Source organism: Trachypithecus francoisi, unplaced genomic scaffold (assembly GCF_009764315.1).
Source record: "Trachypithecus francoisi isolate TF-2019V2 unplaced genomic scaffold, Tfra_2.0 Lachesis_group9, whole genome shotgun sequence".
NCBI classification, from domain to species: Eukaryota; Metazoa; Chordata; class Mammalia; order Primates; family Cercopithecidae; genus Trachypithecus; species Trachypithecus francoisi.
This window is the reverse complement of record NW_022681474.1, coordinates 61,270,021-61,287,301: the sequence shown is the minus strand read 5'-3', so window position 1 is coordinate 61,287,301 and position 17,281 is coordinate 61,270,021. Positions and strand designations below refer to the sequence as shown.

The 17,281-nt window shown below is 37.4% G+C and overlaps 1 protein-coding gene across 28 annotated transcripts in view; it reads right to left on the bottom strand.

Annotated features, from left to right (window-relative positions):
* Positions 1-17,281, bottom strand: part of PARD3 (par-3 family cell polarity regulator) — a 725,699-nt gene that overhangs the window by 239,915 nt on the left and 468,503 nt on the right. For 15 of the 28 annotated variants that reach the window (XM_033209519.1, XM_033209505.1, XM_033209496.1 and 12 more), the window contains 3 exons: positions 11,017-11,205; positions 10,052-10,222; positions 447-606 (listed from right to left, as the gene is read on the bottom strand). In XM_033209519.1, coding sequence (XP_033065410.1) covers positions 447-606; positions 10,052-10,222; positions 11,017-11,205 — 520 coding nt within the window. The remainder of the gene's footprint in view (positions 1-446; positions 607-10,051; positions 10,223-11,016; positions 11,206-17,281) is intronic. The other 13 variants (XM_033209510.1, XM_033209522.1, XM_033209525.1 and 10 more) reach the window with 1 other exon arrangement.

Genomic DNA, 17,281 nt, shown 5'->3' with positions numbered 1-17,281 from the left:
TTAAACACAAATCAAATACATGTGAATATTTTACATATGTGTGCATATATCTATATATACATATTTTTTCTCCCCCTCCAGGCAGTACCATTGTGAATGATATGTAACTTTTGAATCCTTCTTGCCATAAACCATTACATTTTTATTTCTTTTTAAACATAGTTTCACTTATTATTTCAAGTAAGTAAAGAATATCTTGATCACTGGAAAACATTTCCATATGATCCCTTTCTTTTCGGTTCTTTCCTCATGTTACAGGATCTAAAAGTCACTTAAATCAATGGGTTGATTTACCTCTTCACATGAACACTTCCTGAATGATTTTAATAAACCTGTTCTCCTTTGTCTTGAAAACATTATATTTTTATTTACATTAATATTACACTAATAACCTCTCAGTAAACCAATGAAAGCATCAAAATAAGATGTGATAAACAGAGTTTTACCTGACTCACCCATTATCCTACTGAGGGCAGCATTTCTGCTAGGCGATTCATCAAGCCCCTCAATCCCACTGTAGAGGGAATGGGAAATTCTTCGTTCTCTATCATCCAACGCTGTTTCAACGGGCAGCTCAGGTCCAGGGGGGCTCCCAGGTGACTTTAGCTACAGAGTAAGGGGGGTGGGGGCAAAGAAAAATCAGTACCTGGAGGCCCATGAGCAGCATGGGGGAATTGTAACAACTTGCCCAAGGCCTCTATCCAACAGGGTACCAAATGAACTAGAACTTTTCACCCTGTACCAAAATAATTTGTGATGACAGCTCTGCCTAATGACCACCTTTCTGTGCCACTTTATACCATGCCTCCCATGAAGTTCTGTCAGATTTCAACCACTGGGGGGAAAATATGTATATTTAAGGCTTTTTAAAAATCAGAGCTTGCTGTTTATTTTTCGAACTTGACTGTTAGTGTCTGTTTAAGTCAATTTAAGTTACAGTGTAATTCAGAATTCTTTACTAGATGTTACTCTATAAAAGGCGTGCTTTATCAGAATGGAAGCTGCAATGTAGCTACAGATCTTATACTTACGGTGTGTAAATACATCTAACAATTAGCACACATTTTTCCATGTGTGCTGGTGGAATTATTACCTACTCTACAAGACCTACAGACTCTATTTATCAGCTCAGGTGTCTTGAACAACACACTGATTTTAAATTCCTCCTGCCAGAAATTAAGAATAATCATGGTATTATCTTACTGTAATGTTTAAGACAGCAGCTGCAATAATCACTTTAGTAGTGTGCAGAACAATATGAAAATCGGGACCAAATATTCTAATAAAGCACACAAAGAGGATTTCAAAAACATATACAATCTAATAAATAAGCAATGAATATATGACAATAAATTAAAATTAAAATATATTAAAATGGTATGGGGCATTTCTTTAAACAGTTAGCTGTGTCTGATAAGTCATATTTTACATAAAAATAATATGAGTAAGAAATTCACGTTAGTAAGGCCTTCAAAAAAATCTGTTTTAAGGAAGAACAAAGTACATTTAACTACAATCCTCACGATGCAGGCTCTGAAGTTCGCCACAAGGATGATATGATACTTTGGTGTTAGCCAGTCAAGGAGGGCCAATGTCGGGGAGTGGGCAGGAGGGCAGCACCACACAGCACAGCAAGAGAGAAAGCGCTCATCTCACACATGAAATCACAACTGTCGCACATCCTTCAGCTGAACAAATTATTATTTCTGTTAGAAGCTATCATCTGTTTAATATAAATGAGATATTTAATGAAGTTCCGAATTGTAGACTTATCTCTCCCAGTTTGATAAGCACTGGGGAGATTTAATGCATTGAAGGGTCAACACAATTACAACTGGAGGCACGTCAAACTGCAGGAGAATAATAAACTTGCAGCTCTAGTGAATTAGACTCAATAAGGTTTAAATTGTGAAATGAGGATTTGTTTTATTAGGTTTTTTTTTTTTTTAAATTGTAGATTACAACTGACAGCTTTACTGAAAAGTATATTAAATATTCAAGGTCTCTGATGTAAAGAAATAAAAGAACAGTTTCTAAAATAATGTAATGCCTAAATTCCACAAGACTCTGGAGAAGCTTTAAAAAAAAAAAAAAAGCTAATAAAACGAATACCCTATACCATTGAAAACAAGTATGGCTTTTCAATGAACACACACACTAAAAAGTATACCTACATAAAGACTTGCTACATAAGACTCTAAAACAATTTATCAAAAGACAGACAACATATCTTGAAGCTTGCCTGAAAAATGTATTTAATTGAACTGTATAATGCTGCAATGTTCTACATGATAAAACCTTTATAAAACTTCTTGAGAAATCCCTAAATATCCCAAAAGGCTATTTTAAAATTTTATAAAGCCAAATAAAAATTCCGTTAAAAAGTAGTACATGCATGTTTTCTAAAGAAAAACAGTAAGACGTCTATTCAGAAAAAAAATCAAGCACTTGAACATTTTCATGGGAAAGATTCTCCACCTCCCCTACCTCTCTACCCATGTTTAATTTGCATCTCAAAAGACAGATTTAAATGAAGACATCAATAGTTGACTACATAAATATTTAACAGAAGATACAATGGCTTTTAATTTCTTTTAAAAAAAACTGATTGGGGTTACAGTTTTGTTTTAAATCTTTTGGTGATTTTTTGCTGTTGCAAGAACACCAGCTTAGGAAATGTTGGAGGGGGCACCAGTGGCACTGAGGAAGAGAGGCAACCCCTGGTCCTGGGAGAATGGCTGGCCTCTGCTCCCCTGGCTACTCTCACACCCTTGCAGGTTCCTTATATTGAAACCTTACTAAAATTAAGCTTCAGTTGGCTGCAGTGGCTCACGCCTGTAATCCCAGCACTTTGGGAGGCCGAGACAGGTGGATCATGAGGTCAGGAGTTCAAGATCAGCCTGACCAACATGGTGAAACACTGTCTCTACTAAAAATACAAAAATTAGCTGGGTGTGGTGGTGGGCACCCGTAATTCCAGCTACTTGGGAGGCTGAGGCAGAGAATTGCTTGAACCCAGGAGGCAGAGGTTGCAGTGAGCCGAGATCGTGCCACTGCACTCCAGTCTGGGCAACAGAGACAGACTCCATCTCAGGGGGGAAAAAAATTAAGCTTCATTAGGAGAAACCAAAGTAAGCACAACTGCAATTTTCATTTTGTTGTGTATTTGTGGTTTAACATGGAAAAATTTTCTTCACTCCAACTAAATACAGTACCCTGTAGCAGTGGCTATTTGGCCCCTCGGTTCCATCCCAAGGAAAGTCTTTCTACCTATTAAAGAACAAAAATAGCTTTAGGTTGCAGCAAGATAACCCACACTCGTGGGAGTGTAAAGTGATATTGTTTTTTGCTACAGTAACTTGGAAATATATTACCACAGGTCAAAAAAAATCTTATTTTTAACTTTGAACAGGCCTTTATTTCATGTTGTGGTCACTATCCCAAAGGAAATAATAAGCTAAGTGAATAATGAAAATTCATGTGAATTTATCTGCAGGGCTTAATAAAATCTCCGTTTGTTGTAAGTATGCATCAGCAAGTCAAATAGTGTCCTTCACCTAAAGAAAACGTATCCCACCATCTCCACTAGAAACACTGAAAAGTTCATATTGGAATGGCCTTAACCCCCTTCAGCAAACCTAAAACTGGATTCTCACTGGTGATTGGCAAGATCATATCATTCAATATTTCAGCGTTTTTTTAGCATGTTGTATTTTATCCCCAATGCCTAGCGTAGAGCAGGCACTAGCAGAATAGATTAATAAATTCATTCCTAAAAGTGAGTGAGTCATATTTTCCTTAAAACACACTACATTATGTGGAAATAGGCTGTTAAAACTGAGGACATAGCATGATGTTGAAATTAAAAGACATTTAACCTAGATTACAAATATACATTCTGGAAAATACTAGCTTCCAGAGGACAGGTGAACATAAAGCAACTAATGAAAAGACAGATTTTAGTTTTCGAGGAGAGTGAAGGAAGATTTAGGGTACAGTTTCACATTCTCTTTTCAAGCAGGACCACATTTATTTTCCTTCACATCCCCATGAGGGCAATGGCAAGAATCAGAAATGTGAGGTGAGCTCCTCAAGTCAGCACATGGCAGAACCAGAATTTCACTGATTACATCAGATTGTAAAAAGCCCGTGCTTTTATTGTACACTACTTCCCAATGCAACTGGGATATAAAGCGCCTGAACAACACAATCACAGTCAATTAGATCCACTCACTTGTGTAAGAGAAACAGACATTTTCCTTCTAAATTACTTTGCCACCTATGTTGGCCTTACAGCCATTAAAGCAAATCATTTGACCTCTTTGCATTTATTTCTTAATACAGAAAATGAAGAGATCCATAAATGATACCTTTGGCCCCTTTCCTATTCTAACATACCTTTCCCATTCTAAGAGGATTAAGCCTAGAGAACGAATTCATTTTTAAAGAAGTCCTTGATGACTAAATCCCCTAATTTGAGGTCTAAGACAGAAAGCTCACCTGGAGATATTCTCTACTGGCACTAAGAAAAAGCTTTATATAAAATCACTTCTAACATGGATATAATAAAATACCTGAAAGCTATGTTAAATTACAGTAATTTCTACAAATATTAATTTCCTTAAAATATTTAAAAATCAGCATAATTCTCATATGGAGGCTATTTTCAACACTCAAGGAATGATGCCTGGTATTTCCTTCCATTCCCTCCAGCCTTGTTTAAAAGTCTTCAACAAATGTGTCCTTTGGAGTAAGTGAAAACAATTTTTCTCTTCTTGCTTTGTATATTCCAAAACTGAAACAATGGAAAAGAATGCCAGGACTCAGTTTTTCTCTAAAAAAGTGAAACCATCCTTTAAGGGATTTAAACAATGGGAAGCCATCTCTTTTTCTTTGAAGAAAGGAAAAAGAAAACAAACAATGATTGCTCATACAATGTTTTTAAGTGTAGCTAGATGAGACTATTAGATCTATGGAAAGAAAGAAAGCAAAGGAAATAAGAATTACTGCCCCCAAATTCATCTTGTTTGCCTTATCTGAGGGTGACTTTGGAATTTCAGTTTCTAACACTAACAAGACCTCTTTTTCTTTAAAAAAAAAAAAAAAAAAAAAAAAATGCCAGATGGTGGTGTGTGCCTATAGTCCCAGCTGCTTGGAAGGCTGAGGCAGGAGAATGGTGTGAACCTGGGAGGCAGAGCTTGTGGTGAGCCAAGATGGCGCCACTGCACTCCAGCCTGGGTGACAGAGCGAGATTTCATCTCAAAAAAAAAAAATTTTAAAAAGCCAGACTCTCCAGGGTTGCTCTTCATCATTCAGCCTGTGCTGATGGGTCAGGCCTGGGTTGGATACCAGCAATGGATACACAGGAAAGTGGTAGATGGATCAAGTCCTGGCAGTCTCAGAATCCACAATTCCAGCAAAAGAAAATCAAAGAGGAAACCACAATAGTGTGACAGCTGCTGGGTGGAGGGGAGTACATGGGGCTATGAAAATACTTTGGAAGAGAAAATGGAAAATGAAAGACTGTGTAAGTCTTTGCTAGGATGAGGGGCAGATGGACGCAAGTGGAAGACCTAGAGGTGTGAAAGAGCATCCCATGTCTGAGAAATTACCAGAAACACTGAGTAGCTGGAGCAGAGGTGCTGCAGGGGCTGTAGGGCACCGATGACAATCAGGCATGTCCCAGTGGGCCCACAATGGAGACTGGTTGATCCTGGAGACGTGGAAGGCTCCCAAAGGGGTTTCAGCAGGGACTGACATGATCAATGTGTTTTGTAGAAAAATTTGCCTGACTGCAGTGCAGAGAATGGAATGAGGGAGAAAGCCTGATTGCAGAGAAACCCCTCAGGGAGCTGCAGCAGTGAGCCTGGTGAGAGGATGAGGTCGGGACTCAGGCAGTGGCAGAGGGGAGAGAGGGGAGCAGCTGAGGGAAGAGAGATTTTTGGCCAGGCGCAGTGGCTCACAGATATAATTTCAGCACTTTGGGAAGCTGAGGCCAAAGGATTACTTGAGCCCAGGAGTTGAAAATCATCCTGGGCAACATAGTGAGATCCCGTCTTTAAAGAAAAAATTAGTTGAGTGCCGTGGTGCACGCCTGTGGTCCCAGCTACTAGGGAGACAGGTGGCTGCATTGCAGGAGCACGGGAAGTTGAGGCTACAGTGAGCTGAGACTGCACCACTGCACTCTAGCCTAGGCGACAGAGCAAGACAGTGAGACTCTGTCTCCAAAAAAGAATAGAGGGAAATTCTAGAGGTAGAGGCAACAGGCAATAGGCAACAGGCATAATGACAGCATTGAGAGGGTCATTTGGGTGACCCCAGATCTCTGCCTTCTACAACAGAAAGAATGTGGTCCCTTGTGAATTAGGTGCCCATAAGACATAGCAGGAAATATTTCCCTAGGCAGGTAGACAGAGGGATCTGGTGCCAGAGTGGAGTTGTGAGCTAGAAAGAGGATGATGGTATTCATCCTAACAAGTGGTTTCAGAGGACCAGGGAGTGGAGATCAGCTAGGGAGTATGAGCAGAGTTAAAAACAAAGAGACCTGGAAGGGTGCAGTGACTCACGCCTGTAATCCCAGCACTTTGGGAGGCTGAGGTGGGCAGATCACGAGGTCAGGAGTTTGAGACCAGCCTGACCAACATGGTGAAACCCCATCTCTACTAAAAACACAAAAAATTAGCTGGGTATGGTGCACGTCTGTAATCCCAGCTACTCAGGAAGCTGAAGCTGGAGAATCGCTTGAACCCAGGAGGCAGAGGTTGTAGTGAGCCGAGATCGCGCCACTGCACTCCAGCCTGGGCGACAGAGCGAGACTCCGTCTCAAAAAAAAAAAAAAAAAAAAAAAAAAAAAAAAAAAACACAACCATCAAAACAGACAACAGACCCCGAGGAACTTTGAGAGACAGGAACAATGAAAGAACAGGCAGAAAAGAGGAAACTTTAGAGAAGACCCAGAGTATGGTAGCAGAAAACTAGAGGCAGTAGATAGGAGACACTTTGAGAATGAGATAGTGCCTGCAGATTCCTGAAAGGCCAAGCAAAACAGGCTAAGAAATAGCTCCCAGAGAATGTCTCCAATGTGTCTTGTCAGGACTAATGTTAGGGAAATACAGAGCTTTAACATAATAACTAGTGAAGGGAGCTGACAAATAAATTCAAAGAAAACATACTGGACCAGGTGAGGTGGCTCATGCCTGAAATCTCGGCACTTTGGCAGCCTGAGGCCAGGAGCTGGAGAACAGCCTGGACAACATAGCAAGACCCTGTCTCTACAAAAATGAAAAATAAAGAAGACATATTAATACACAGCACTTCCATGTATAAGAGAAAGAAAAATGTGACAAAGAACAAAAGATTTTCTTTTACACATTCTTACCTTCCCTAACTTGAAATTAAATATGCAAACCTTGGATTTAAAGATGAGATAGCAAAATACAGTTTTCTGATTGGCAAAGACTGGACTATACGGCTGATTAAAAGACCTAGAAAGAAAACTCAGCACATTATTCTGGCTTGAGATTTGTTCAGGACAACGTGATGTCCTATGCTTATATCAATATTTACTGTCAAATAATTTACACATATCCTCCCAGTGTGCAAAGGAGAAGGTTTTCCAAAGGTAATACATAAGTACAACAGCAGAAAAATCCTGTCTTATGCCTTATGGGAAGCTGAATTGAGATCTTCTGTCTTCATGTAATTCTTTAGTTAAACCCTATCAGTACAAAAGGCTTCTTGCTAGTATTACAAAGATAGCACAGTACTCATAAGATTTTTTTTTATATAATTGCTTTATAAGCTTATGCTGTCCTAAGAAATAGTAATAACCAGCAATGTATGAAAATACCAAAAGGGATATTGAATATTAAAGTCTATTACTGTCTATTGCAGCTGTTTCCTTACTTAAATCGTATTCATTCACACAAACTAATATGGAGAAGTGAATAAGACACAGAGATATTTCAAGGGGATTCCAATTTCATGTCTCTTACAGGACAAGAGGGAATAAAATCAGTGCTTTTATCAAAACATTTTCAGGCTGGTACAGGTTTACTTTGTCACTCTTTGGGGGGAACAACAGGGATAATCTGAATCAGATAAAAGTAGGACACTGATCTTCAGTCCATTTCTGCATTTTAAGTCCTCCTACAGCATTCAATGTTTTCTGTGAAGGAAAACGTTGAGAAGGTGTTAAAAATTTTAGTTGGTCTCTAAAAGACGAAGGTGATATGTCGTCCAGTAGAATGCATGCCATCTGTCTTATTCACTGCTATGTCCCTAGGATCTAACACATTTTCGGATATACATAAGATGCTCAGTAAGTATCTATGGAATGAAAACTGTCCTGTGGAATGGGAAAGTATTCAGGCGGCCAAAAGAAAAAGGCGTAATAGAGAATGATATGTTTTGTAAACTGAAGTTGAGACATTTTCACATAGTGCTTTGTGGGACTTAAGTTAAAGGATCAGCTAATGATTTTGCAATGAGTAAAAACTATTATTCCATTAGTCCAGGAGGGAGGGAAGAGAGGAAAATACCAGTCCAGTATCCTACTGTGAGGGATTAGCTTTTATATTTATCTTACACAAATGAATGTTTTTATGTCCCACTCTTCTCCATTCTGAGATTTTTTAGTTAAGGTTACGTTGTTCTCTTGATATGGAAATTCATTTGTTGATTACTGTTAACTCATTCTACATTTGGCAAATACAAATAACAAAATAATTCAGTGGTCAGTGATCTTTCAGAATACGTCACCTCTATATTGACTACCAGCTGAGCTCAAGAGTATATTTTCTTTGTAAAATATGCTTGTATCATAGGTTCAGATGAGTGGTCACTGCAACCTGAAAAGTTTGCTTTATATGTTTATTAAACAGAAGTTTAAAAATTAAGAAAATCACTTAAAAAATTTAGGTATCATTTTCCGTTTGTATTATTCGCTAATCATTTTATCTTAGTTGATCTTAAAATGTGGGAATCTGAACATTGATTTAAGAAAAACTCCACATTTTCAATAGCTCATTTTGCACACGGGCTAGTCTGACCTATTTTCTACAGATGGCACATAATTTATAATGGATCCATGAAATTTTGCTTTTTTCAAGCTCCAATATTATCAAGTCTACATATAATTTATTTTTAACTTTCAAATGTCCTATTATACAACAAATATGTTTTTCCATATTTGGGAAAATAGATGATCCTATCCTTCAAGAGAGGATGCTCTGTGTTCTCCTCACTCCTAATTCCAAACTGCAACATACATTTAGAACAAGCAGAGTATAATGCAATACAGATCACTGAAAAAGGAGGCATTCAAAGAGAAGAGACTCAATCCCATAGAGAAAGAGAAAATGGGGACTGAAGAAAGACAGGGAGGTATACGCTATTGATAATCTCACAAGAGAACACCATCATCTAAGAAAGCCAGACTATGGGCCATGTGCTATGGCACATGCCTGTAATCCCAGGACTTTGCAGACTGAGGCAGGAGGATCTCTTGAGCCCAGAAGATGGAGGCTGCATTGAGCTGTGACCACAACACTGAACTGCAGCGTGGTCAACACAGTGAGATCCTGTCTTAAAAAAAAAAAAAAGAAAGGATGGGAGAAAGAAAGACTGTTTCCTACTAGGGACTTTGTAAGAGGCATCCCATTTTAGATAAACAAATGAATAAGCAACTGTTTCTCTGCATGATTCACCTCCCAGGTATAACTCTGCCAACTAGAAGAGAAACTGTTGGCTCTGAGAAGGAAGATGTGACCCTGGTTTCAAGAAAAAATTCAGCTAAAGGGGCTTTTGAGATCCCAGTGTTTCCTGCTGAGTTGGCAATAGGAGTATTAATATCCGCTTAGGAATATGTTGATCACAAGAATTAAGAACACAAATCACAATCCACCTACAAAATAATAAAACCACAACAAGCAAAGATAATTTATGGTCTTTTGAGGTAAGGTCCTGGAACCTAACACCCTTTGTCCAAAATTAGGACAGAAATGTAGTTTTATTACAATCTCAGATGCTAGTACTTTTTTGCAATTTTTACCTCACTGCACTTGCTTATTCTCCTTGCAACAATAAGCTGGATCATTCCTCGTTTATTGCCTTCAGTAGACATAGACCTTCTTAGGGTTTCCATGGCATCTTGGTTTGTCTTGCCCAACAGGGATTCTCCATTTACTGCTATCAGTTGATCATTCACCCGAAGCCTTCCATCCTGGGAAGAAAACAGGTAAAAATAAGTGCTATTAAATAGACTGCTATAAAAGAAGTAGCTTTTCCTTTAGTTAATAAATAAAATAAAAAACAAAGCAAAAAAAAAAAAAATGGAGAGCTTTAATCCTAATGGATTATGCCCAATTGAACGCTGGCATAATAACGTCTAAGCAGCTATTGTAGCCTGTGTCTATTTCAATCATTTATACATTTGTAAATCAAGTCATTATCATAATCTGTTTACCAAAATAGCATACTAATTCAAAGGACACAAAGTGATTACTTTCTTGCTTCCAGAAACACCCATAGAGGTTATTTAGAAACCAAGACATGTAAAAGCTCAAGGCTATTAGACAGTTGCAGAGAACTGTCCCCTTAACAAATGGCCAGGAAATTTTCTCTAGGCTGAGAAATAGAGTAAGTGACCCACAAACAAGGGAGGGGAGGGGAAAGATTAATGTCTACTATACGCCCATTCTGTGTCAGGACCTATGCCAAGTCTTTGCATAGATTAACTTCATTTAACTAGCATGTCTATGGGTTACATGTTCTGTGAGAGAAAAAATGAAGAGTTGAAGTTATGGACTCCATCCCCACATGACACATCACTGAGACATCTCCTAGTTGTTTGATTGTGAATGTGGGTACCATGAAGAAATGAGAAAACTTTTGTTAACTGCATATGTTTTCAAAATAGGAACAGGGTTGAAATTAAAAGTTTCAATAGGAATATGTTTTCAAAATAGGAACAACGTTGAAATTAAAAGGCATACGCATGGTAAAGTTGACACTCACTTTAGATGCTGCTCCTCCATTAATAATGGACTTGACAAAGATTCCCAAATCTGCGTGGTTCTCTTTTGACCGGTTACCTTTGACACTGACACCAAGGCCAGCAGATCCCGAATCATTAAGTGGGACTTCAAACGTCAGAAATTCTCTGGTGCCATCAGGTGTGAGAACAATATCCTCATCTTCTGCTTTCTAATAGGGAACAAAATTGCACAGCACATTATATTCCAATGTTTCTTTCTCAAAGTTATTTTTAAAGACTGCTAATGAGCAGTTCCTTAAGAGGCAAAATATTTCCACCAAGTTTCCACAGCAAGATCCATGAAAACAGTAAATCTGCACCCACTCCAGAAGATTTCTGGAACCAGCTGTTAATATTTGTATGTAGCGGTTATTCAATATTGAACCAAACCTAAATCAGATTTGAGAAAGTTAGGGGGAAAATGTAGTGGAAGGACTACAGACTAGTAGAGTTCTAGAGTTTGGGATTTTTTTGGTCTCATTATATACTCTAAACGACAAGAAAAACAGTAACAACAGGTGTAAAAATAAATAAATATAATTCATTTCTCTCCCTTTTTATAAGGAAATTCTGAAGTTATCAATACATTTAATGTTCACTAATGGTGTTTATTTACAAAAAAATGCCAAATCCTGATCATACAAAATCAGCAGAAAACGGTATCTGGGTTCAGACAGCCCCTAAATAATTGCAACATCAACATCTGTGAGATGAAGTAGAGATATACAACATCACAGAAAACTTTTCCACAACATTGTAGCTTACATAATAGAGCTGGTAAATATTATTCAGGTAATCTTGTTTAATTAATTAGTTATATATCAGATTTAATTTCATAGACACCAAGTACAGAAGACAAGGAAGACTTTTAAAATAAAAAACATTTAGGATATACGAATTCTTGTTCACCTCCCTTAAAACAGAGGAAGAAATGAAAGCTTAATGTATAACTGAATAAACTGCATTAAGATGACAGTCTATCATTAAGAAAGGCTACACTCCTGAAGAGGAAGCACTCAGCCTTCTGAGGTCCTCCTCCTCAGCAATCCCACTCATGGCCAAGATTTCCACCATCTCTATACTGGTCATGTCCAAATCAGTAAGGCCAGGATGCTTGTTTAAGCACAAATTCTTGCTCCAACCATGTAACAGACATGTGGCACAGGCTCTTCAAGTAAAAACTGAATGGTACATCTAGTTCTAAAACCTGTTTCTCCTCCTCTTTTCCCACTTTTGAAATATTTATCTAGCATCTGCTTAATCACTCAAGCTTGACTTATCAAATTATAATTAAAGAATAAGAAATATAATGGTACATAGATATGTAGGAATATATACTTTAAACAGATCGTGCTTTTACAGAATGTTCAATAACACGAAAAAAGTAGGTGACTGCATCCTACCAAATTTTTGAAATGTCCTAATAGGAATAAAAATCAACCCAAGGAATTTGGAATTCAAGGAAATTTGGAATGCAAGGAATTTGGGGCATAAACATGCAATCTCAGATGTCTCAATTAGATAAAATACATTTTGAGAGTACACTATTCATCTGTAAGTGAATTTTTTAGATCATCATAAAATAAGCAAAATGCTATTTATAAATCGTTAGACCCATAGTAATGTGATATGTAAAGTGATGTTTCTAATTTACAAATATGTAAAGTTAACATTTTATGGTAGGACATCTTTGTGCTATCTCAAAGACTGGCCTCATAGTTTTTAAAAGACAAATAACACTTCAATTACAATAAACTTGCTAATCGGTTAAAAAAAATTAAAACTTATATAATGAAGAACTCAAAATAAGAACCTGAAAAAATACAGGGTAATAGCCATGTTAACTATGCAAAGTAAGTACATTTTACGATCAAAGGCCAAAGAAAGCCTTAAGCCTGCTCATTATAAAAATTAGATTTAAAATATTCCCAGAGAACAATTATAGCTTAAATAAAAACAATATATTGTGAGCAAAAAAAGATCAAATATATCAACACTTTGATACAAAAATATTTTTATATACATGCTTTGCTCTATAAACATGAATATTCAACACACTTTTTATTTTGGTCCATGTGGCTCAAAACAAGTGTTTTTGTTTTTTGAGGTCTCCCTCTGTCACCCAGGCTGGAATGCAGTGGTCAATCAACACTCTCTACAACTTTGACCTCCCCAGGCTAAGGTGATCCTCCCACTGCAGCCTCTAGAGTAGCTGGGACTACAGGTGCATGCCATCAAACAGGGCGAATTTTTGTATTTCTTTAGAGATGGGGTTTCACCATGTTGGCCAGGCTGGTTTCAGACTCCTGGGCTCAAGCGATCTGCCCGCTTTGGCCTCCCAAAGTGTTGGGCTTACGTGCCCAGCCCCTTGAAACATTAACAGAGTACTAAATAATGACTATGTGTAAATGAACTGCACTACCTCAATATAAAATCGGTTACAGAAATATAAAGTATGGTAAATTTTGATGTTTAAAATACAAAACAGCATCAATATACACCATAGTTCCCCCTTGCCTTTAAATCTGGAGGTCACTGAAATAAAAAATTACTCTGTCAATCAATACTGCCTGGAAAAGCTACATTTGAAAAAATGGAAAACAAGAATAGTCTTTCTATGGACACATCTAAGTCTCATCATTCACTATGCTTACTTGCTTCAACTCTGGAAGGTTCTTAATTGTTACTTTCTGATTTGAATCTTCAGTTGCTTTTTTAGTGTTTACTGAGTTTTACATTTCCATAACATTTTACCAAGGCTTACAATTCTCATATTTTTCCTACTTGAAAGATCAGGATAAGGAGCTGGCTGCATATATAATGAAAAATGTTAATCAATTTGGAATATTTTCTGACTGCCGATCTCTGAATCTGTTTTAAAAAAGAGCATATTCTCCAGGGGATAGTTTCATTTATTATAACAACTGCAGAATGGGAATAATCTTTTTCAGCTTTCTTATCAAGTCTTAAGTTATTATTATCATTAAGAACATTGACGTGAAACATTGTATGTTTCATGTGATATTCCATTATTAATCCATTTGGCTTTTGACATAGACAGAAATTAATGACAGCTTTTAGAACTTAGTTCTCTGGCAGAAAAGTGTTTTTAAAAAAGTTTGCTCTTCAAAAATCATTTGAAATGCTGTATTACTGAGAACGTTCATAAAGTCAGATAGTATAGGAATCTCCATATTCTGATGTAAAGCAGAAACTTTCTATCACCTTGTTATTCCACCCAGATTCTGCACCTTATCAACTGTTTCTTGAATTAAGATCTTTCTACAGAAATGTAAAAAATATTTTCTTTAACTGGCTCCTCATGTCATCTGTGCACAGTCATGTCACTCAAGAACACCTTTCTCATGCACATACATGTGTGTATACTTCAGTGATTGTTTTCATCAATAAAGCCTGTCAGTTCTTCCTTTGCCCATTTCTCCATTACCATTTGTTGTCTTTAAATACCCAGAACAAAAGGGCACCTTTGCTAAGCAACCTGCAGAATGGGTATTGTGAAAGCTACTTAGTATCCCACCCTCCTGAGAACAGCAGAAAAGATGTACATTTCTATCTGTAGTGAGACAGAGAAAGAGTCACAAGTGGGCACCACCATGGCCCCTTTTTCCTTCTTCCCCAAATAACAGTCCAAAAAACTGAGAACAGAGCTGGCCTATAGGCCCAATTCCACAGTTAATCTGCAGCACAGGTGTTATCTATAAAAAAGGAAATAAGAGTTGATTGTGTTAAGCAGCAGAAAAACAATCATGGGAAGGGTAATCTCTGAGCCGCAACAAATGAAAATTTGGATGAGAATGTATAAAATATTGTGAAGAGAGGCAAGAGAAACATGGTCTGTGCACAAATGATAGAAGACCATAAAATTATAGGAGTGAGCTCAATAGTCAATTTTCGACTTTGTAACAAAATATGTGACTCAGCAAAAGTTTTATCACTCCACTATAAATCATTAATTTCTCTCTCTCAAGATCTGCCCTTATCTACAGAATTATCTTTTTTTTTTAGACAGGGTCTTGCTCTGTTGTCCAGGCTGGAGTGCAGCGGTGTGATCATAGCTCCCCATAACCTTGAATTCCTGGACTCAAGTGATTCTCCTGCCCTCAGCCTCCCAAGTAGCTGGGATCCCAGGGCACACCACCAAGACTGACTAACTTTTTCTTTTTTTTGTAGTGACAGGGTCTTGCTATGTTGCCCATGCTGGTCTCAAATTCCTGGGCTCAAGCAATCCCCCCACCTCGGCGTCCCAATGTGCTGGGATTACAGGCAAGAGCCACTATGCCCAGCTGAGTTATTATCTTTAATGCACAAATCCCTAGTAAATTAATAACAAAAAGATAAGCAGTCTGCATTAAACAGGAAAGGGATATAAACAAGCCATTCACTAAAGAAAGATGAGAGAACCAATAAATAAACCTCCAACTACAAGGTTCAATCTTACTTGCAAATCAATCAAAGGTATCAAAGTGCTCCACACATTTTCTTTAATGATATCCAACAAATATTGCTATGCCATAGAACATTAAAAAAATAAAAGTAATGATATTTAATACTGTGGAAGGTGTGGTGAAATGGGCATGTTCTTGCACTGCTGGTGAATGTAAAAAATGGTACAAGATTTATGGAAACCAACTTGGCAATGCTTATCTAAACCTTCTACAGTTTGCCTTTTTCTTAAGCTAAAAATATTACTTTTGGTAATATGGCCTACAAAAATAGTTGTGATCATGTACAAAGATTTAACTGTGAGGGAATTGTTTTAATTACGATAGCTAAAAATTGACGTGTATGACAGTAAGTTAGGAAAATTAAGATATAGCTACACAATGGGGATGCCATTCAGCTAATAAAGTATCTTATCAAAATATTATGTAAGACAAGAAAGTATTTGTGACTAAGAAATTGAGTTTTACCCTTTGGGCCTTCATAACTTCCAGTATGCCAATCAAAAACCTCCACAACATATTTTTATGAATTAATGTCTGCCTTCAAAGATCACTAGAAGCTTCAGAAGGTAGGAATTTATGTCAGTCTTCACTCGTGCCTGGGGCACGACATTTATTAACAATAATAGGATATGTGGCTGGGACATGATACATATTAAATAGGTAGACAAGAACATCTTTTTATTTATTTATTTTTTCTGAGATGGAGTGTCACTCTTTTGCCCAGGCTGAAGTGCAGTGGTATGATCTCAACTCACTGCAATCTTGCTTTCCGGGTTCAAGCAATTGTCCTGCCTCAGTCTCCGAAGCAGCTGGCACTAAAGACGTATGTCACTACGCCTGGCTAATTTTTGTATTTTTAGTAGAAACAGGGTTTTGCCATGTTGGTTAGGCTAGTCTCAAACTCCTGACCTCAGGTGACCCACCCGTCTTGGCCTCCCAAAGTCTGGGATGACAGACATGAGCCACCACACCAGACCAAGAAAATCATTTAAAAAAATACATTATCTTTGGCTAGGCTCACAGACAGAAATATGTATATAAAAAAAAATACATCAAAATGACGATAAGTCACAGAATTACAAGTGATTTTAATTTTCTTCTACATGTGACTGAATTTTCTACAGTTGATATGCATTATTTTTACAATACAAAAAATTCCATTTCATATCATTTCTTTAATTCTTCTTCCTCAAAAAAAAAACACTGCATGGAGGAGGTGAAATTGGTAGAGGGTGATACAGATGGTCCACAACTTACAATGTTTCAACATAATGATTTTTCAACTTTTGATGGTGCCCATGAAACCATTCTATTGCTCACTTTCAGTATAGCATTGCACAAATTAGATAAGATATTCAACACTTTACCGTAAAATAACTTTGTCTTAATTATTTTGCCCAATTGAAGGCTAAGGTAAACGTTCTGAGCACATGAGGTAGGCTAGGCTGGGTTACAGCGTCGTAGGTTAGGTGTATAAACGCATTTTCACCGTAACAATATTTTCAACATACAGTGGATTTACTGACAAACTTATGGGGAAGTAACCCCATCATAAATTGAGGAGCACCTGTATATGATGGGCAGTGGCTGCTGCTGGGGACAAAAATGGGCTATGAATGAGCACCTTAGGACAGTTCTAAAAAACAACCATGCCATGACAGCAGACCATCACAGCGTCATGCACAACAGAACTTTTCATAGACATGAAAGAGAGAATATACTTATTCAACAAACAGAGATTAAATAATATGCAGGTAGGTATCTGAGACAATATGAACAA